The sequence below is a fragment of the Cynocephalus volans genome, chromosome 17 (genome assembly GCF_027409185.1).
Source record: "Cynocephalus volans isolate mCynVol1 chromosome 17, mCynVol1.pri, whole genome shotgun sequence".
Classification (NCBI taxonomy): Eukaryota; Metazoa; Chordata; class Mammalia; order Dermoptera; family Cynocephalidae; genus Cynocephalus; species Cynocephalus volans.
The window spans coordinates 11,897,192-11,920,006 of NC_084476.1; the positions used below are offsets into that span (position 1 = coordinate 11,897,192).

The 22,815-nt window shown below is 41.2% G+C and overlaps 1 protein-coding gene across 1 annotated transcript in view; it reads left to right on the top strand.

Annotated features, from left to right (window-relative positions):
- The window catches only part of MAPKAP1 (MAPK associated protein 1), a 245,487-nt gene that overhangs the window by 202,142 nt on the left and 20,530 nt on the right, over positions 1-22,815 (top strand). The window contains exons 9-10 of the mRNA XM_063081856.1: positions 1,117-1,257; positions 16,346-16,483. Coding sequence (XP_062937926.1) covers positions 1,117-1,257; positions 16,346-16,483 — 279 coding nt within the window. The remainder of the gene's footprint in view (positions 1-1,116; positions 1,258-16,345; positions 16,484-22,815) is intronic.

Consider the following 22,815-nt stretch of genomic DNA (forward strand, 5'->3'; position numbering starts at 1 on the left):
ACATAAATTTTGACATTCTGTGAATGGTAAAAACGAGTTCAGAGAGGTAAAGTCACTTGCTCAAGCAAATTAGAGGCAGAGCTAGGAGTTGAGACCAGGTCTGCTTGGCTCCACAGTCCAGCGTAAGCCAATTGTTGTGGAATTCACTACCAGCCAGAACCATCAGAAAAGATTTCAGCTGGCTTGGAAGGGTGGGATTGTGACAGTATAGGGCAAGGGTGGAAGTGGTTGGTGTTCTAAGCCAAGGGCACCACATAAGCAAAGTCCTGGAAATAGAAAACCCTGGACCTGTGTGCAGGGAGGAGCTGAGAGAAGATATGTGTGAGAAGTTACAAGAAAGATTGGAAAGTTATGTTTCAGCCAGATTATGGGCTACCTTGATTGCTTGGCTGAAAAAATGTTCTTCATTCAGGAGGCCAGGGAAGCCAGGGAAGATTTTTGAGCACCATTCTTCTTATTTGTCTCCATTGTCACATATCCAAGTACTTAGCCATGCACAAGGCTCTCACTGAACCTTTGGTGAGTGAATGAGTGATTAAACCTTTAGAAAGATGAATCGGAAAGTCTTGTAGTGGCGGAATTGCAAAGGGCACCTGGTGGAGACTGTGAGGAGACTGTCACAGACATCCAAGCACCAGCAAGCTCCTTCCTGAACCAGTGGAGGCTGTGGAGCACATGACAGGAGGCTATTAAACAATTTGGGAATCTTGGAAAGGATAAGGACTCTTCAAGGAATATGGATTACTTTTATCATCAGGAAAATCACATGTAGAAAAAGAATAAGTGCGAACACCCATGCTATTGTGATTTTGAATTACTTGTGTGGAGACTGAACTTCTTGCTGAGAGCAAGCAGGAATTTTTCTATTTACCTTGTATCCCTACTGCCCAGCCAAGGGCCTGCCAAAGGATAGGCAGTGTTTGTGGAATTAATTGTTGAATGATTAATATGTTACCATTCTGTTTACTGGAATGGCATTATTAAGTCATCGCTCAGCCTTCTCTTCTCCAAATTAAATAGCCCATATTATTTTAATTTATCCCAAAGCATCTTAAGCAGACACCATTTGCCAAGCCTCATGTATCTTTATGTGTTAAACTGCTTTTTCTTACCCAGGTTCAAGGGCAGACGGGGTTTTTGAGGAGGACTCACAAATTGACATAGCTACAGTACAGGATATGCTTAGCAGCCACCACTACAAGTCATTCAAAGTCAGCATGATCCACAGACTACGATTCACAACTGACGTACAGTTAGGTAAGTGCATGAACACATGATGAACTGAACTCTATGTCGGCAGTCGATGTAGAAAAAGGGAAACAACATACAACTTTTATGTGACCTGGATGACTAAAGGTAATTTGTTTTCTGAGAAAATGTTTAAATAATGAAATTTAAAGTACATCCTTTTTCCCACCTGAGTTCTCTGTCTTATCTTCTTTTTATGAAGCAGAAGATTAGAAATAGAACTTACTTGTGACTGTTTTCAAACTAATTGACTTCTGTGAAGTTCCATAATTCTTTTCATTCTGTAATTCTCTTACGTGTTCTCCTTAGACCTGCTTTGTAACATTGCCACATGCCTTTTGATACTCAGTGAACTCATTGCATATTCATTCGTGCTTTCATTCAGGAAGCTTTTTAATGATCTCAGAAGTTATATTTGGATCCTCACCAGATACTCTGGAACTATCTTTCAACTAATATTTGGGGTTGATTTGTTCCAATTAAATGCTAAATTTCTGTTTGTGTGTTGTTGTTTTTTTTTAAAGATGACCAGTAAGGGGATCTTAACACTGGCTTGGTGTTGTCAGCACCACACTCTCCCCAGTGAGCAAACCGGCCACCCCTATATAGGGATCTGAACCCGTGGCCTTGGTGTTATCAGCACCACACTCTCCCAAGTGAGCCACGGGCCAGCCCTTAAATTTCTGTTTTGACTTAAACCTAATAGAAGTGGAAAAAGTCATAGTAGTCAACATCATCGTCGTCATCACTATCATACTTTTTGTAGGTATCTGCTGTGTATTCATCACTGTGCTAAGAGCTTTACATGTACTATTTAACTACCTAAAATGTAGGTATTTTTACTGTCACCATGTAACAGAGAAGATAAATGAGGTGCAGAGAGGTAAAAATCTCATTCCCAGCTCATACAGTGGATAGGTGGTGGTGTCAGGAGCAGAACCCTGGTCTGGCCAAACTCAAATGCACCTGCTCCCTAATGAAGGGTCTCCCACATGTGGTCAGGGGAGAGGAGTGGGTAGGGATGACAGACTCAGTCAAGGAGCTGAAGTGTGTACTCTGGCTCTGCCACAGCAGCCCTTCCTGGATCTCTTTTGCTTCGTGCATAAAAGGAAAAAGATGAATTCTATCTCTAAGGCTCACTAATTTTATGTTTCTCACAAATGCTTTGTATCTTTCTCATAATAAAATCTTTTCTAATTTTGGCATTAGTCTGAATCTGGCTAACATGTAATAAGCCTCAGAAATCACCTCAAATACTTGCCAACTTGACTGACAGGAACTTACAACATGCTGACAGTATAGCTTAGTAATTAAGAGATGGGCAAATGAATCACAGGTGGTTTAAATTGTGGTTCTATCGATAACCAGCCATGTAACCTTAAGCAAGTGTCTTAATCTTACTGAGCCTTCATTCTACCCTGTTTAAATGGGAATAACAGTAGTACCAACTTCTTAGGATTGCTGTGGGGAAGAAGTAAAGCACTTAGCACACGGTCTGGCAGTTGGTAAACTTTCCATAAATGAGAGCTGTTAGTGGAAAGGCAGCAGAGTGAGGTGCTTAGAGGACAGGCTCAGGAGTTAGAAGCCTGGGTTCAAACCCTGGCTCGTTTGTTAGCTGTCTCCGCACTGACAAATGATTCAGAGCCCCAGTTTCCTCATCTGTCAAGTAAAGATAATAATAGTCCCTATTTCATAGGGTAATTTTGAGGATGAAATGTGACAGCATATGCTGAATACTTAGAAAGGCGCCTGGCATAGAGCACATGCTCAGTACACATTAGCTGCTAGCACGATGGTGATTCTAACAGACTAAATAGATGAATCAGCACCCAGTAACTTCAAATCAAAACACGGAACCCATCTTTCTATAGCTGTCCCTCCTCACAAAAAAAACCCTAAATATCTAAAGTAAGAAAATTGCTTACTTAGTATTGGTTCTTAAAACATAAAGTTGTTCAGTGTTGTTCATCCTGGGCATGTTTTTCATGGTGTCTGTCATAGAAGTAAAAATAATGACTGCTCAAAAGGAAGCCACATCTAAAAGAGAAAGAAAAGAGTACATACTGTATGATTCTATTTATATAACTTTCAAAAATACACAGAAATAATCTTGTGTAAGTAGTAATGGTGGTTATCCTGGGGCACCAGTGAGATGGCAATAGTAGCTGGACGGGGGTACTGTGGGAGCCTGGGAAGGTTCTGTTTCTTGACCTGGGTGCTAAAAGAGTTTGTGGACAAGTCAATTTAGATATACTCATGATCTGTACACTTCCTCTGTGTATATTTTCAATTAAAAATTTGCTAGAAGAAGAATGCTGCTCAGACGTTTAGTTTGTGTTTGGTTGTGGTACTTGCCCACTCTTCTTTTTCTGAGTGGACCTAACTTATAAGAAGCCCAATAAGTAGCCTAACTGTGGTCAAGACAGATGTAAGGCACGGATGCTCCCAGGTGAGCATAATCAACAAATCCATCCCTGCTCCTTCCCCAGTGTGAAAAGCAATGGCTTGGAATGATAACCAAGATCGACAGCTGCTTTTCCCACTTTTTTCAAGCGGCAAATGACAAACTTTAATTCATCAGATGCTGACTTGTATATTCCGTCAAAGGGAAAAGTCCTCAAACGAATCTGTGGGAGCAGCCCAAGCTCCACAATCAGTCAGGATTGGGTTTAAATCCCATCTTTGTTACTTACCTGTAGTGTCACCTTGAACAAGTCCCTTTCCTTTTCAATGTTAGTTTTTACCACTTATAAAATGGGAATTATAATGTTTACCTTTTAAGATTATATGGAAGTGTCTGGCTCAGAGAAGTTGTATCTTAAATTGTAGCTTATATTAGTGTTGTTATCAGTGTTGTTATTTGTAATTTATTTTGCCTATTCCCTTTTTTCCTGGTCTACCATCTTGAAAGTATTGAACCAGATCACTCAGATTAGGTGGTGGCTGTCCTGGAAAAGTTTCACTTGTGGTCACAATGGAGACTTGCCAGTTGAAAAGTGTGTTGACAGTGATGCAAGTATCTCTCCCTAGAGCAGTGGTTCTCTGAGGCAACAGGAGGCCTGGTCCCAGACGCCTCAAGATGCTTCCAGTGGCACACATTGCGCCCTCTGGTGGAGAGTCACAGCTCTGAGGAGCTTCTAAAACAGATGTTGTTTGTTTCTATTATGAATCTAAGTTCAGCCCTTAGCATTATAAGCAGAAACTTCATTAATTAGTCCTAAGGAATTTATGACAATCAGATAAGTTGTTCCCATGAGTATTACATCATGCAGTGAATAAATAAGCTCATTTTCCCTTTCCATGTAGATTAGGTCAAGTATGTAACTTAAGACCCTCTCTCCCTCCTTACAAAGCACATGATAACACCTCTTCATTCTAACAACAACAACAACAAAAAAAACCCTACACATAGCAGTCCAGAAATTCCAGAAACAGATTCTGCTGAAAAGTGCAGGGCAGCAAACAGCACACCCTTTATGAGCATTCAAGGGAGCAGCTCTATTCTGAGATCAGTAAATAATTTATTTTATTTCACCTGACTAGCCAGGTGCTTCAGATCTTTCCTGACACTGATGGATGGTCTCTTCCACCTGTCCATCTTGTGTCAGTCAGAACAGAGATTTCACTTGGCCCCAGTGGCAAGTTCTTCTAAGTGGTGAGTATCTGTGTTTGGCATTTGCCTCACATCCCTGCTTGAGCTGTGGTACGTAAGAGCATGCAGCAGAGGGTTGGAATCCCCAAGCTCTGCAGTGCCACTGCAGCGGCTTGTTTCTGATGGGGTGGTAGTGGCTGATGCTCCATTTTCAACATCTGCCATTGGTTTCTGAGAAACATGGGAGATGAGAGACTCAAAATTTAATCTGTAAGACCCAAACTTGTACGAATTTTCCTTCAGATTTGTTATGATTGAAAAACTCTGTAGGATTCTATTAATGAAACCTATGACAAAGATCTGATCTTTTAAAATAATATTGATAATGGGCCGGCCCCGTGGCTCACTTGGGAGAGTGCGGTGCTGGTGGTGCCGAGGCCACGGGTTCAGATCCTATTTAGAGATGGCCAGTGCGCTCACTGGCTGAGCGTGGTGCAGACAACACTGTGCCAAGGGTTGCGATCCCCTTACTGGTAAAAAAAATATATATATATATATTGATAAGAAATGTAATTTTTATAGAGCCGTTATCATTTATCAGGTGCTTGCTATGTTCCAGGTACTTTGCTGATTGCTCTTTTTACCTGTATTGCCAGCTAAAGTCACAGTACTATTATTAGATAATATTGATATTATCTTCATTTTTTTATATGAGGAAACTGGTGTGTAGGGGGAAATCTAGGAAGGAATGAAGTTAGTATCAGAACCCAAGACTGTCTGAGACTGAGTCCTGAGCCTAACTACTATATTATGCCTTGGATGCAAATTATCATTGTGCTAATATTCTATAGTTCAATGACAATTTACAGTATACAGTAAACTTTCAACCCTACTACCTCATTTAGTCCACACATTAATGATGATGTTCCCATTTCATCACTGACAAGATTGAGGCTCAGAGGAGTTAATGAAATAATGTGGATTATGTAAAGCACTTAGTGTTTACAGACACATAGCTGTTACTTAATAAATACTAACTCTCTCTCCCTCCCCCTCAACCATCAAAATATGCAGTGGGATATCCAGTTCCAGTAGCAGAACGAGGACTGAAACCCAGTCCCATATGCCAAACCCTACTCATCATGCCACAGATGCCTCAGTCATTAATAACTTGCCTTCACAAAGGAAGTGATTACTTCTTATTGGTTAGTTCCAACACTTTTGCATATCCCCTACCCTTTTCCCTCCCCTAGCATCTGGAAATGGATGTCAGTGTAGCAAGTGTGCTTTGACTCCCTCCTCCTCTCCCCTTCAGACATCGTTAATCAGTCACTCCACTTCTTCCCTCAGGAAGAACCTCACAGTCCTTTCCAACACAGTCTGCCAGCAACCCTTACCAATCAATTGAAGTTGATTCTTAAATTGAAAGCTGCTTGCCATCTCTGCTCTACCAGCCTGGAAAGCTTACCAAACAAAGTTGTCATGCCTAGCCATTCTTGTATTTCTCTAAAACATTTTTGGAAGATATTCTCTTGTCTGCCTCCCCTCTGGGTTGGGCCTAAAAGTTCAGATGCCCTTTAAATATAGACCTTATTTGAGCTTATACCAGGTTGAGGTTTTTCCAGTAACTTGATCTCCTTTATGCCTGTTCATTTGTGCCTGACCACTTGAGGGAGGTTGGGCACTGAGACAAGGGTGCTACACAAACATGCCAGGATGGTAAGGTGAAGTAGATTTGGGGAACACTGAAACTAAAAGGGTCACTGGTGAATGCCACTCATGATCTAGGAAGCCCATAGTACACGATCAGTAAGTATTTGTTGGCTGACTGGCAGAGCTGAATTATGATGCTCCAGCCAAGGAGCTGCACAGAAACTGATACAAGAACAAGGCGGAGAGGGCCAAGACTTCACCATAGTAACACCCCTTATGTGCATAGCACCTTAGAGAAGTGTTTCTGACCCTGACCATGTATCAGAGTCACCAAATCCCTGGCCTCATTCCAGACCTGCTGGCTCAGAATCTCCCCTTAATTGTGGTGTTTAAAAAACACAACTTAACAGTATTCAAAGGATTTTCTTACCCGTTATCTCTTTGTCTACACTTGTTTTTACTTACTGGGCTGGTTAGCCTGGTTTTCCAAACACAAGGTCTCAGGCTGAGAAGTGGTTCGATAGTTACACCACTTCTCCTAACTTGGTTCCTTCACCTTACCACTTGTCAGCGTAGGCCCCTTCCAATGTCACTGAAGAGATGTGTTACTGATCAGGTAATATACCATGAATTCCATCTGTGTCATAATCTCACATATAACCTAACATGATTCTATATAGGATATACAGATTCTGTATGGGTTTTAAAGCTAAGGGGTATAAAATAACTTCTACCAAAAGGTTTCACGGTTACCTCCATCATCTCTTTATAAAACAGTCCAATATGTATAATCATAATACTTGTGATTATAGTGGTCATTTATCAAAGGCATCAAGTACAATACCACATATCTTAGAGAAGGCAAAAAGATTTCATCTCATAGACTGACTCCAATCAGGTTTGTAATGGCTGCCCAGAGCATTACGCTGAGACAGCATCTCCAGCTGTGTCTGAGGGCAACGTAGAGAAACTCTGTGATGGATTAAAAATGTCTGCCCTGGGCAGGAGCGTGATGAGAGGCAGCACATTTGCCATCTGTTGTCTTCCCTGCTTTATCTGTCCTCCTGCAGTTGTTTGACCCCCTAGTCAGTAACTACAGGCCAGCTCTCAAAGAAAGGCTTGATCACAGCATTATTTTTTTATTTACAATATGCAAACTTAAGAAACACATTAACAACACAAGACTAAATGAATGAAGGCAAGCAGCTATGGCCTGAACTTTGTTACTCCTCAGGCTCACTTGGACTCTTAAAGTAGTTCTGGGTGGCTGTACGAATGAAAGATTTTCCCTTGTTCGTTTTCAACAGAGTACCTGTGTAGTACAGTTCAAGCAATTACATAATCTGGAAGTGCATGTTCTTAGGAAGTGGACTGATCTTCCTTCCATGTTCCCATTTCATTTTCTCATTGAACACTAAGGAGATACCATTCTCCCTTTCAAGACACTAAAATGATCATGAGGAGACATGCATCACTCTTAATTCCAAAATCCCTGGGTCATTCAATAATTTGAAGATGGCAATTCTGGTATTAAATGACTTTTCTGTTCCTATTGTGACAACATTTTCTGAACCAAAATTCAGAGTTGAGTTTAGTACTAATGAATTTAGGAAATAGCAGGACAAATACTATCAGGACTGCCTCCAGAAAATTCCTTTACCACATTAGTGCTTAATGCAGTGATTGAGTTAAGAAAACATCTGATTGCGAATGTCAGAAACTTTTTCTAACTGCATATTTTCCTCTAATTCCCTGCTACCAGAGCCACCCTGTCGAGTAATCCAGGCTTACTAATGACAACATGTCAGGCTCCCCAGGTCGCTGAGAAAGAATTGAGAATTGGAAAAGTTGAGACCCACTGGCATAATGGAATTAATGGGAATAGAATTCATTAGAGTTCATCCAAGGTTCTGTATTCTTTTTATCACTTCCTCATTCTTGACACGAGCTCAAACAGAGTGGCAGGATCCGAACATGAGGAAGATAGTGTTTTCCCCACTCTACAAGCGATGCTATCAGTTCTCTTAGGAAACAACATTACTGCTTCCTAGGGGACATTGTAAGCTCACCTGAGATATCCATTTACTGAGAGAATATTTAGTTTGGTAATCTGACTGCCCCAGTACAAAGTCTTTGTAACTGCCTTCTCTACAGAGAAAACTTAGCCCGCATTCCAAAGACTCGTGTTGCTGGGGTTAATCAGTCCCAGGTCTCGTTTAGTAAGGTCTGACCTGGTGCCCAGCCCTGTGCTAAGTGCTGCTGTGTGTTCATTCACGTTCAGGCTGCCCCTTAGGTCGTGTGCCAGTCTAGTCAGGTACACTCAGGCTTGTCATTGAGTCTCTTACTGACCACACATTGGATTGGTAGCTTTTAGCTGTGGTTCCCAAACGGTTTTGGATAGTTATCCCCTTGAGTGGAACCAGTGATCCTGGGGCCTACTTCCCCACTTGATCTCAAGAAAGTAAAGCTCTACTGGGTTTCATTTCAGTTGTGACCCAAAATATGATTTTGTCGTCTATTTTGGGTGCCTAATGTATTGCTGGAGGCAGCACTTTTTACAGTGTAATGCATTTGACCAGTGATTGAATACATAGCACTCCTGCAAGGCAGGAGGCTGGTCTTTGTAAGCCCTAGCCTGGTAATATGGGGATATGAATTATGTTACAGCTCTGTCATTAATGGGTGACATCAGACAATTCATGTCCCAGCCTTGAGCCTCAATTTCTTCATATGCAGAATGAAAGCCCCAGACTAGGTGATCTCTGATATCTCATTAAGCCCAAACAGCTTATGTGTCTGATCCTGTGTGTAAATTTAGACAAGTTTCAAAGACTTCTCTGACTGCTGTGTAGATGCTATTGATTAGCTGTGTATATTCAGCAAAATCCACTCTGGTGAAGAGTTGTTCAGTGGCACTCCCCACAGGCTTTTCTAGGCTTTCAAAGGCTCTAGGTAACCTGAAGATGAGAGGTTTGTAGAATCGTATAAAAAGCTACTACAAGATTTAACAACAGTGGAGCTTTTGTAGTCTTAGATTCAAAGTTGTAGGAAATTGATGAATGAATCACAGCTCATAGTCTGTGCAAATAAACAATAACTCAGGATATACACTGAGACGTGGATTGGCTAAATGCCATACTTTTTGCCAAATTGTTGTCTTAGCTTCTTAGAGGGGTATTTTAAGTGTGCTTTAGGGGACGGTGTGCCTTCTAAGAGTTAATCATTCTCCTCTGAAACAGTGGGAAATAGCTGGTGGCTTGGAATACGCACTAGACTTAGGTAGACCTGAGCTTCACGACTCACTCTGGGCTAGTACATCATTTCACCTTTCTGAGGTTCATCTTTAGTAATAATTGAATGAGCTCTTATGTGCCAGTGTGTGCCAAGTTTTTTATATGCTTATGCCATTCCATCTTCATGACACCCTGGAAGTTGGTACTGTTGTTACCCCCATTTTACAAAAGAGGAAACTCAGGCTCACCAAAGGAGAAGTAACTTTGCCCAGGATAACACCAGTGGGAATGTGTCAGCAAAATTAAGGTCTCCAAATTAATGACCTGAGGCCCTGATAGGATGGGGATTCCCTAGCACAGATGTTTCTACAAACCCAGATCTAAGAACATTATCCCTGATGTTGAGTTGATCTCTTGGAGGTTGCAGGGAAGAGATATGCCCAGTGACACTTGATGATGGGAGGTTATTGAAAGGATTCATGGGGATGAGGGCACTGGTCTCCCCAGCTGGACAGTCATTCTGGTTGCTAGTGCTTCCAGTACTGGGATGGAGAGCAGGTCCCAGGGAGAATTCTCCTTACTCCCCAAGCCTACGGTTGGCACATCCCTTATTCACATCCCTCCCATGGCTCCCTGAGCTCCCTAATCCTGACCTTTGTCACTGGTTCTGTGTCATTCCTTAGCCCAGTGCCTGACTCCTGATAATAATAGTCATTAGAAGTAGTAGTAGTAGTCACTAGCTGTGTATCAGGCACTATTGCAAGCACTTTTCTTGCCTTATTTCACTTAATCTTCATAACAAGCCTACAAAGTATATATTATCATCTCCGTTTTACAGCAATTTGCTCAAAGTCACATATTTAGGAAGTAGGAAAGCTGATATTTGAACTTAGGACTTTCTGACTCCAAAGTCCCCATCCTTAACCTCTCTGCACATTTTAAATATAAAATGGGCTAATGCTGCCTTCCTGATAGAGGTGTTACTCACTCTTAATAAGCCACTGTACACAAAAGGACCTAGCACAGGGGCTGCCCAAAGTGGGTACTCAATCTGTGTTAGCAAAAGATGATATACAGTGCTGATTTCCTTTTATGGAAATCTTTTGGTTAGTTAAAAGAGACAAGAGTCTCCTTGTGATAACTCTAAAGCCTTGGACAAATAGTTTCCCCAGAGAGTTGCATATGCATTAAAGTTGCATTTTTGTTTATTTTGAGCTGTCTTGTTAAGGAAGGATTTATATGCTGGTGCTGATGTAGGACACCAATCAGGCAATGTTTTCTGCGTTTGACAGTTGGTGTGATAGTTTGCTTCCAGTGAAGTTTGACTCACTGTATCTGGAAGCTGTCAGAAGTGGGAGCATGAAAAGGTCATGACGGATGGCCGTGGATAAGTGGTTAGGGGAGGAGAGCTGGTAAAAGAGACAAATGGCCTCCTTTGTTTGTATGGGAAGGGGCTGACCTTGGCCTCTCCAGGCTAGCCCCCATACTCTCTTCTTCCTCACCTGCCAGAGCTGGGAGGTGAAGCCTGCCAAGCACCATCTTTGAGAGTGGCACCAAGTTGGGTATAATGTAACCTTGTGAGCGCTTCCCAGCAGCTCAGCCGCTTGAGTACTTGAGAACTGTAGATGGACGTACTCTTCAATTTAGGGTCATTTTTCATGATTACAGAATTCAATATACTCGTCCTTCCCCACATTTAAAAAGTTGGTAAAGGGTACTGAATTCTGAATTGGAAACAAAAAAAATGTCAATTTTTAAAATGATGTTTGTTTTTAATTTTTGGTGAAATTTGTATTTTGGAAGAATACAGAAAAGGAAAGGATGTAATCCCACTAACCAGAGTTGACCACTGTTACTGGTTTGGAACATATCCTTTTGATCTCTTTTCTATAAATATTTTTCTGTCCTTTTCATTTAGTATTGTATCATAAGAATTTTTCCAAGTCAAAACTTTTCTTATGCATAATTTTTCATGGTTATGTTGTATTCCACTGTGATCGAATTAACTATTTCTCTATTCTCAAGTTGGAGAAATGTAAACTTAACAAAAGTCAACTTCTCATTTCTTTGGAAATACATTTATAATTTGGATTACTTAAAATAGTGCATAAGTGACACTTTAAGGACTGCCTCTTCCTTTCCTTCAGTGACTTTACATAAAAATTTTAGCCAGCGAAATCAAAACTGTCCGTGGTCAGTCGTCAAAAAGAATATTGATTGGATTTTGTATTCTAATTTGAGAGGTGTGAACAAAAATAGATGTGTGCATTTATTGGCACATTTGAGCATTCATTTGTTCCCTGGTGAAAATTGAGAGAGGAGACTAAAGACTGCTTGGGCAGAGTTCCTTATTACGTCTTCTCAACCGTGTGGAGAAGTGGAAAGAACCAGGACCTAGAAACCAGATAGCTCTGGGTTTGAAAAGTGGCTTTTCCACTTAAGAGCTCCCTGACCTTAGACAAGTACTTTCTTCTCTCCTAAGGAGCATAAAACACCTAGCACAGTTCTTGCAGAATAGTGTAGTTAGTAGCTGAGAAGACAGATTCTGGGACTAGACTTGTGGGTTCAAGTTCCAACTTTGCTGCTGATGAGCTGGATGGTCTTGGGCAAGAGACTTAACCTTCCTGTGTTTCTGTTTCCTCATCTATAGCATACGGGTGAACATAGTAACCAACTTCATAAGGTTGTTAGGAGGTTTGAATCAGTGTGCACAATGGATTTCTAACCACGCTGGCACATAGTTGTTGCCAGTTAATGTTACTTGTGTTAATGCTGTATGTGTTCAATGAGTGGTATCTAAAATTAGCATCATACCTGTTGGACCTAGGAGAAGTTTGTACCAAATGGTTCTTGGTGCCTGATTCCTCTAGGCTTGTACCTTTCCTCTTTGCCTAGACCTTGGTCTTAAGGAAAATGATCCACAGGGATCATGCATTCAGCAGTCATCTTCTCGCTCCAGTGTCACAGAGACAATGCTGCTTCTGGCCCTCTAACCCACCCACTCCCCTTAGCAGTGGAGAAGCATCAGTGATAGGCAAGTCACAGCCGCACTGCTTGACTTCCTCACTTGAGAGTTCCACCAGCCTAGCTTCCACAATCTCCTCGCCCACTCTTCTTCACTGCAGTGACACCCCAGGATCCTCTATGACTTCCCCTTGTCATACCCCATACCCTGTCATTTGTCTAGTCCTGGTACTTTTGTCTTTAACGTGCTCATCCCTACTGCACCCCACCCCCAACCATCCCTATTCCTGTCCTGGATTGTGGCACCAGTCTTTTACCTTTTAACTGGCCTCCCCCCCACCATGGTACCTCCTTCCTCCAACCTACAAGAAGACCTAAGGACTCCCAGGTCTCTGTTGCCACCAGGCTGGATTCTATGCCTCTCTCTTGAGCAGTGGGTCTGGGTGTGCTCAGGAAGATGGGCTTCCACCATGGACTACTTCAGGCCCTCCCAGGCCAGAAGCAGAGGGCAACCCCGTGGAGCCTTGTACTCTGCTTTAAGAAGCTGAGAATCACACAGATTTCAAGTAGAGTGAGATTGCTTAATGTACAAAAGGATTTTTCCCATCAGGAAAGATTTCCCTACAGGCTCCTTTAAATAGTGACTCCTCTATGCAGGCAAGGGTTTTACAGATCATTAAATACTTGACTGAAAGCCTGCAGAGCAGAGAAACTTAAAACTAAAGTGTTGGGAGCCCCTGCCAATTAGAGATCAATCCAAAATGAAGATGAAGTATCTCTGGAACTAAAATCAGTGGGAAAATGTGATTTGATTTCATGCAACTTTTTTGGAACATACCAATTGTTTAAGTGGTGTTCCACCTGTCTGCCCATCCTGAACCTATTGCATTCATCTCCCACATCTTCATCCCCAAGTCCCAGTCTTGGGGTTCCCCTCTGTGAACAGCAGCTACACAATAACACCAAGAAAGGGTGTCATTGGGAAAGTGTTCTTGTGGCTGTGCAGAGCTTACGCAACTGATGCAGAGATACAGCCTGTAATGGATGGAACTATACAGTAACAATTTGCAGATAAAAATAATAGAAGTTAAAGTGTACTTTACATGATAAAAGAAAGATGAAAGAGGATGAGAGTCTGTTACATCTGAGATGGTTACAAAAGTCCTGCTTTGTGAAGTAGGCTCTGTTGAAAAGATTGATGCAATGGGGAGTGACCTTGGCTTGGAGCAGGAGCTGGTGATGTATGTATGAGCATCCCTCTGCTAAATGGACCCAGATTTGTAGCACTAATATACATGGGAGCCCAGAACCAAACTCAGTACAGCAATAAATCAACAGCCACTTTCGGTGTCATTTCTGGTTTATATTCCACTATTGTTCTATCACTTTAATTCATGTCACTATCATCTTTTCATCTGGAACAGTTTTATATAATTTTCCAGTGGAGTTACCTGACAAATCCTATCAAATTAACAAGGTACATTAACAATATTGACTGACTACAGCTTCAGGAGTTGCAGGGCCATAGAACAAATTTTAAAACCATGTCTGTGGTGATGATTTTTTTCCCCTCTTTTCTGAGAAAGGAATGCGGGGCAAGGTTTATTTCCACATAAGAGATATGCACATTTATTTTGCTCTGCTCGTTTTGGCTTTTATAAATGTCAAAACAAGAAGCAGAAGAAGGAGGGGAAAACACACGTACACACACACACACTTGCTACCAGCAACCATGACTTAAGTACTTTTCTTTTTTCAGGGAACTATAGAAATGTCTAGATGTTTAACAATTAATGACCAAATTGGAGGCAAGAGTGTAACGGGGTAGTTGTAATCTATTTTAAGTGAAATGTAATAAAATTGGTCTCCTGATACATTCTCACCCTCCTGAAATTATCTAGACCTGAACGTCCAGAGTCAATTGGACTTACGACACTATGCCTAATTGAAATATGATGTTCCTGAAATATGTCTAATGACAAATTCCAGTGTTCATTTGGTAAAAAAATGCCAATTGTTCATCTTTACCAAAGACCACACAGTAATGACCAGGGTTAAGCAAGCATCACTGCATTGTCTCCTCTGAAGGTAGTAGAGCAGTCTCTCCTGGAGTCTGTGTGCACAGTCTTCTGTCTGTGTCCAACAGAGATTTGGGATTTATTTATTCATAAAATAAAATAGAAATGAATGAAGTGTGTAGCAGACCTGATTACTAGGATTTTATTTGTATTTGTTTTCTTTTTTAATTCTAAATTTGCTTTCAGACTATGGTTGTTGTATGTGTATGTGTTTTGGTTTGGGGGGGCATTTAATTTATCTGTTTCTTTTATCTGCTTTTAGCTTACTAAATTTTCTCACACTTTTTTCAAAAATGTATGAGTATGATCCATAGGATGAAATATGTTAACTCTGTCTTTTCTGTTGCAGTTTGTACATTTATTTTAATTATTTCTTATATTTTTACTTCAGTTTGCTTTTTTGTTTGTTTGTTTGTTTGTTTGTTTGACCCTGACATTTAAACTATGGCCTAAAAATTTATTTAAGGTTCCATGTGGGACCCACTCTAGAAGGTTTTTGTCTCACTTCATGAACAGATTCTTCAGTTTTCAGCATAAGAGGAAAAAGAGTGCACCCAGCCTTGATCGTGTATGTTGAGCTGAGCCTGTACTCCTCTGGAATGCCGGGAGAGCAATTGCTGTGCATTTCCACACTTAACCCAGGACACCCCCATACCTAGCATTACCTTGGTTCTACAGAAACCTTTATTCTCAGTCACTGTACAACATGTTACATCTTTTACAGTTCTGAAAATGAAACCTGAAGTGTCAATATTCTAACATTCTAACATTCTGGATTCCTGTTATAAAGTCTTTGTTGCATAAAGCTTACATCAAGTGCTGAGTCTCTTCCACAGCAGAGAAACAGTGACATCCATAGCCTGAAGCCAGGCTCCAAGACTTGAATTTGGAAGGTTTTATGTAAAGGACCTTTTGATCCTCCTATAACTTCTTTAAATATAGCGTGGATAATTATTTAGTGTCATGGGAGGGAAGAGAGAGTTGTTGTTGTTTTTTTCCTATTTTTAGTGTGTAAGATTTTTCCAGATCAGAAACTCTTTATTGGTAGCCTAGGTATTAGGCATAGGTGGTGGTACACATTTTTCTGTCCATTCCAGATCTTCTTCTAAGAAAAAAAGAGGATTGACCATACTGTTTTTTAAATGAAGCTCATACAAGGGCATTTCAAATAGTCCATGGAAAAACAAAGTTAAAAGATAATATGAATCTTTCCATGAACTTTTTGAAGACCCTTTGTATTATAGTTTATTGCATTACAATAAGAGGTAGTGTACAGTTAAGTATATAAGTTAACTCTGTATTGTATCTGTGTTATAGTCGAAGAATGTATGTTTCTTAATACCTTTCCATGTAGTTTTGGGTTGTTCCCCCTCCAACACCAGGGATAAGGGTTAGGAACCCCGTACTGGCCAGCCACGAAAAAATAAAAAGAAGCCCATGGCACTCCCAAAAGCCCTAAGAAAGAGCTCATGTTCATCCAATTCAGGGTTTATAAAACAGGTCAAATGATTACACTGAAATCACTTATACCTTCCACTTCTCGTGGCTTCTTTTTTGTCCTCCCCTTGGCCTTACAGGTATCTCTGGAGACAAAGTAGAGATAGACCCTGTTACGAATCAGAAAGCCAGCACTAAGTTTTGGATTAAGCAGAAACCCATCTCAATCGATTCTGACCTGCTCTGTGCCTGTGACCTTGCTGAAGAAAAAAGCCCCAGTGAGTAGTCCCTTTTATTTATGTCTCCTTTCTCTCTTTCCCCCCTCTTCCCCCCTGTGTGCTGGGTGCCAGGAGAATATATTGCCACCATGTCCTTTTTTCCTTGGGTCTGTTTAATTCATTACCAGAAATTTCTTTTAATCAAATGGGATTGTATTGTGGTGCCCAGAGCCTGACGTGAATCCCCATCCTATTCGGTCTTGATGGCAGCAGAGAACCTGCAGCCCTGCCTCTGAACTCAGCAGTGCCGTACCCCCCAAACCCCTCCAGGGTTGGGGGCATGGGGGCAGATTCCTGCTGGGAATTTGCACTCACCAGAGCCCTCAATTCACTTTGTGCTCCTTTCCCCTTCCCGTTTGGGAGACTTGACCAGTCAGAGCTGGACCTGCCTTCCTTTCATGCCAGATCGAGGGAAGCTGGGGGATTTCCTGTGGCAGCTGAAGACTAGATTTAGATATCCATCATGCTGGAAGTGTCAGCACCCACCCCCCGATTATTGGCAGCTGTGTGACCTACCAGCTCATAATTAAACTCGTGCCTGGGTCCTGCAGAAGAGATCGCTGCTGGGTTGGCATTTCTCTGCCGAAATTATCAAAGTAGATATAGTCCGGTTGTATTTTTTGGCATATTATATTTTAGCAGTTAAGTAATTGAGTATAGCATGTAGATTAATCACTTAATCATTTTTAGGACTCCAGTCCTATCAAGGGGCAGAAAGGACACAGGTCACATTGAAATTCCTCTGTGGAAGAAGTTTAAACCAAATAAGGGTTTATCAGTTGCCTGGAGAAGGCTATGAGACAATGGTTCTTGAACTCTAGTACTTATCAGCATTATCTGCAGAGCCTATTTAAAATGCAGGTAAATTCTGATTTGGTAACTCGGGGTACAGGCATCTAATTTTTGTTAATCCCCTATGTTCCAGTGTCCACTAAATTTGAGAACAAGTGTTATAAGGAATTACATACTCAAAGGAACAATGAGAAATGTAAAAGCCAGCAAGTGTTTATAATATGATTCAAGTTTTTGAGATAATACTGACTAAACAGGGGCCTGAAGAGCACTGAGCCACTGAAAGGGGCTTACAGCCTGGGCACATGCCATATTGCCTCATTTATGGGTGGATGTCTATTTTTTTTTTTTTTTTTTTGGTCAAATCCAGCTATGCTGGGTTGCATATTCTCCTGCTTTTAACTCATTATCCTCCAGCTTGGCAAGAAGGGAGGACAACTTAGTGAGGCATGGGGAAAGGAGTAAGACCAGCCCTACCCACTTCCTGCCATTCCTGTCATCCCCGTGAGGTTTCTGACTCTGACTCTCATGACTTCCTGAAGAGGCCCATGAAAGGACTGTCTGCTGCCCTGGGATTCTTGCCACAAGGCTGCTGAATTCCCTCTGCCTTTGGATAAACATCTTCCTAATCCCGCTCACTCTAGTTTATCGGCCAATAAAGATGTCATTGTTCTGCCATCTTTCTTCCCAAGAATTGAGAATGCTTTGAAAAGTAACATTTTATCAATTCTCCATATCTCTGAGAAATGAAAGGCAATCACTTCTTTGTTGCATAAAGTGCTGGAGTGAAAAGGTTAGGGAGAGAACTAGAAGCAAGATTCAGGTTTCCCTTATACTCACACCAGGACACTCACTGTGCCAAGGAAGGCTGTGATTCAGGCGCTGAAAGGTACAGGATATAACATACCCAGCCAAGTAGGGAAAAAAGAAAAGATTCACAGTCACCACTTCCCAGGCGCCTTGTGGGATTAGCCATTCAACTAGTGGTTGTTACACATCTGTGTGATAGAGGCCAAGCTCCCAGCACTGTAGATACAGTGCAGACATGGTCCTGATTATTTTAGTATTGACACTCCATTAGGAGTCTTTGTCTTGTTTTTAGATATACCGTGTGGTTCTGTGCAAAAGCTGCACAGGTGGGTCTTACAGAGGTTTCCTCCTCTCCCACTCCAGAGATCTAGAAATGGTGGCACTTTCCTGAACAAAGAGACTCACTGCCCCAGTAAAATACTTCCTACGTCCCTGTCCCCTATAGCAGTGGTTTTCAAACCATGTTCTTCAGAGCTCTAGGCTCTCAGAGGGACCTCAGGGGCACACATGCACACCTGTGTGTGTTTGTGTGTGTATGTGTGTGTGTAGGATTAGGCATAAGGCTTCCCCTTTAACCAAAGAACTCTTTTTTTTCTATTTTGAGATTCTGTATTTATAAAGTCAGCTGATAAAAGGATTTTGCTGCTTTAAAAAAAAGAGAAATTTGTTTGTCAGGCTTACAGAATAAAATTCAGACTCCTCAGCATAGCCTTTGCAGACATTGACAATCAGCTGACTACGCTAGCCTCATAGCCCATGATCTCCCATCTCAAACTTGTGCTGCGGTCACTGTGAACTACCTCACGCAGTGCATTCTGTGCTTCCACTGTCCCCATTGACTGGAATGTACCTTCGACCCTGACCTTCCCTCAGACCTATGGACATTTTCACCTGCCCACCCTCAGCCCACTCATGCTTCAGCATCAGGCTCTCTCGGCTAACCTCGCCCCCAGGAGCCTGTGCGTACCTGCAGGTAAAGCGCCTCGCACTTGTGCTGTGTTTGCGTGTTTGGGGTCTGCTCCTCTCCCGCTCTCATCTCCATTCTGAACTAACTGGCCCAGGGACTGGCTTCTGTGTCCTCAGTCCCTAGCACAGTGCCTGCTGAGTCACCCTCAGTGAATGTTTGTCGACTTGAATTTGAACTTAATGAAGTCAGAATTTAGAAACCAAAAACTACTCAACATAATTTATGTTGTGAAGTGTCCAAAAATGATTAAGTGAATTGGTTTGATGCTGTGTGTTTTTATGATTTCCAGTATCTTGATCAAATTAATTCAATGACTTAATCTAAAAAGTTCATCCTCAGACCATCATCAGACCGTAGAATTAATCAATGAGGTTTCTTTTTCTTTCTTTTTGTTTTTTAAAGGATTAATGGTAACCCTTTATCTTTCATGTCTCTTGAACCTTAGAAAAAAGTTATTTTAACATCACTAAAGAAATGAAAGTCACTATATTTCATAAGTTTACCCTGTGATTTTTATCAGCATAGTGATGTATGTTTGTAGCAGAGTTTACATCAAAAATTATTCTTGGGGCCTTCTTGAATGAATTATGGCAAAGAGAGAGAGTCTAGAAGTAGATAAGGTTTTTGATTTCTGCAGTATATTTCCTTTTTCATATTTTTATCTCTCATAACACAAGTGTCTTGCCGAAGACTGGAACGTGTGACCAACTGGAATAATTTAGTTGTGAAAACAGAGCAGACGTGTTATTAAACAGCCCTCTTTACAAAAGGCATTAAGTGTTGGGAGGATAATGAAGTTGTTCCCAGTCTTACTTGAGACATGTTTGTCAGAATTTTGAACAGAAAAGAAGTGGTTTTGAAACCTTCGACTATGGCCAGTTTGCAGTGTTTATTGAGAAAGCTGCTGTCAAACCATTAATTTGGTCTTCATGAGGAACACAACTCGAGTTTAATTGATGCCATATCCAAAAAGCACATGAATAGCTGACTTGGCAAAGGGACTAAGTGTTAGAGTGCCTGCAGTGAGACACATAAGTACATATATTGTGGCATCAGAAGACCCAGACTCTGAAGCTGTACTTCATAAGTAGCAGCTCTGTGGCGCTCTCTTTCCTTTGCCCTCGACTCTCCCTCTTAGGCCAGGTTCTCAGAGGAAGATTTATTGCTCTGTCCCTGTGAGTGTTTAAGGACCTGGAACTTAATGACTAAATAGGTACATGCCTAAAAAAAAGTACATATGAATATGGACTCTTAAAAGAGTTGAGAAAAATCTATGTATCACAAACTCAGAGAAATTAAGAATAAATTCTTCCCTTCTAGATTTAAGGGGGAAAAATAAGCATGCAGCCATTATTATTCAAATCTGATTCTCAGTCAGGTTTTGTCACTCCTTACGATATCTTTTGCTATTTTGAAGGATGTCACAAACCTCTAAAAGATGAATTAATTTTAATGCGTTTTAACTAATCAAGGATGTGTACAGCACCTAGGAGAGGAGAATGTTTCCATATCAGAAACTACCATGGTTAAATTGTCTTAGGGAAATAATTTTCTGTTTTTATATAGGTTTAGACATATGGGTCTAAATCCTTTAGAATAGGATTTAAATGCTGTGGGCTCTCTTTTTAAGTGCTATCATTGGAGTCCATCACTGAGACAAAAGCAGGGGATCTTTCTGTGAAAGTAGTACCCATCAGAGACTTTCAGGCTGTATTTAAGTACCAGACCTAGCCATGCCAGGTCTGCTTTTATCATAAGAAGGTTGTGCAGCTTTAAAGTCTTTAAAGGAAGCAGCCTATCATTAAGAAATCAGATTTAAACTTTAATAAAGTAGCTGTCGTCTTTATAGCTGAAAAGAGCTCTGTATCTCAATTAAGTATAGATAATATAAAATCTTAAGGAAGCAACATAATAGAGGTAACCTGATTACATTCTCTTGCAATAGTATAATTTAAAGGAAATCTGATTCTGTTGATGCTGGTTATGTTGGTGGGGGATTTTTTGTTGTGTTTTGTTTTTGTCCAAAACACTGTTTGGATGCAAGATAGGAATTCTTTGGGGTTATGAGTTAACCACAACTGCAGGAGACTGTTAAGCCCTAGTGAATAGAACCGGCTGGATATTTGAAATGAGATTCAGTTAAGGCTGTGAGTTAAAGTAGCTGGACTTATTGGTGACCTCCCGCTTAAATGAATCTTTCTTTTCATAAGTACTTGACAAGATCTGTAAAGTAGTGTATTTAATTTACTAATTAAATTAAAGCTACTGAATAATGATTTGTCCACATTGATTTAGCTTAAATAGAAAAGATCAGCATTGTTGTGATCTTCAGCAACGTTAATGGCCAAGCCAGTTAGACACAAAGGCCTCTTGTGTTTTATAGGTCAGAAGTACATAGGTAAGCCCAGGCTGTAATTGAATTGCCTGAGCTGCACCCTGCAGTCGCAGATTTCCTTTGCCTTCCCGTTCCATTGTTGCACTGGGGCTTAAGAGAATGTTAACGCGGTAATAGGCACAGGGCCTTCCCCATTATACGTCTTGCTATCGAGCGGTTCTGCATGACTAGTTAAAGAAGATGGCAAGAAGATTAATGAAAGCAAGGCTAATACAGAGGGGGTACTTTTGCAAGACTTCTACCAAGGAGATATTAGAGCTGAACCAGAGCTTGGCTTTTTCTTTATCCTGTGACCTTTGAACCTGCCTTACTGTTGAGAGCTGCCAGAGAAGTCGACATTTTGATTGATGTTGGTACACGAGTCCATCTTTCCCATTGAATTCCACATCTGCACAAAAATAGCTTTTCCAGCAGAATTCATACTAGCTAGAAGTGATAGCCAAATTGATGGCTGAAATGCTTTTATGTAGTTTTCACTTAAACCTAAAGGTATTTGATGGTTTAATTTAGTATCCAGTTTTCACAGATTATCTGAATTCACTTATATGTTCTTAATGGGTTCATCAACCCATAGAAAGACCAGTATTAAGAATGTTCATAGGTTTGCAAACAGAGCTCCAAGTGGGCTTTATGGGGGAATAAAAGCAGTCATCAAACAAACCCTTCACCATCCTTAAAAAAGAAAAATCAATCTGAGTGCCCAGGGAAACTGACTTTGAGGTTTGTGTAAATAAAGCAAAGCATCCAAATGTTTTTGGAAAGCTATAGATGGGAAGTCTGAAATCTCGCCTCTATACCCCACCTGAGCCCCACCCAGATGCTGGAATCGCTGACCTTGTCCTTGGGACACTAGCATTCCTTCTGAAAGGGATTGTCATGGGCTACTTGTAAGACAGCGCTGTGCGGTTACAAACCTCTTCGTGTGGTGTCACTAATTCTTCTGCCTTGTTTGTGGAGCTGCAAGCCTCATGTGTGTCTGTGTCTGAATGTGCCAGTGTACATCCCCCACCCCTCTCCCAACAAAGGAGAGCAGGGAGAATGGCAGAAGGACTCACATTGGTTACTAAAATCAACTTAGGCACACCCCAACCCATTGAATCCTCTGAGCACCCAGTTTCTTTTCTCCTTATTTGACAAGGGCAGTACTAGCAGAGAACTCTCTCTCTCTCTCTTTCTCTCTGATGTGATGAGCATTCTACTTCCTAAAGGAGGAGATACCTAGGAATTTTGCCATATTCTTTAGATGCTCATGAGAATATGTAAAAGAGGTGTGAGGGTCACCACTGGATGAAAGAGCTACAGCCCTAAGTTGGTTGGGTGGATATCCAGGGCCATGCTGATATACTATAGGCCCCAGTCGGTAAGGTG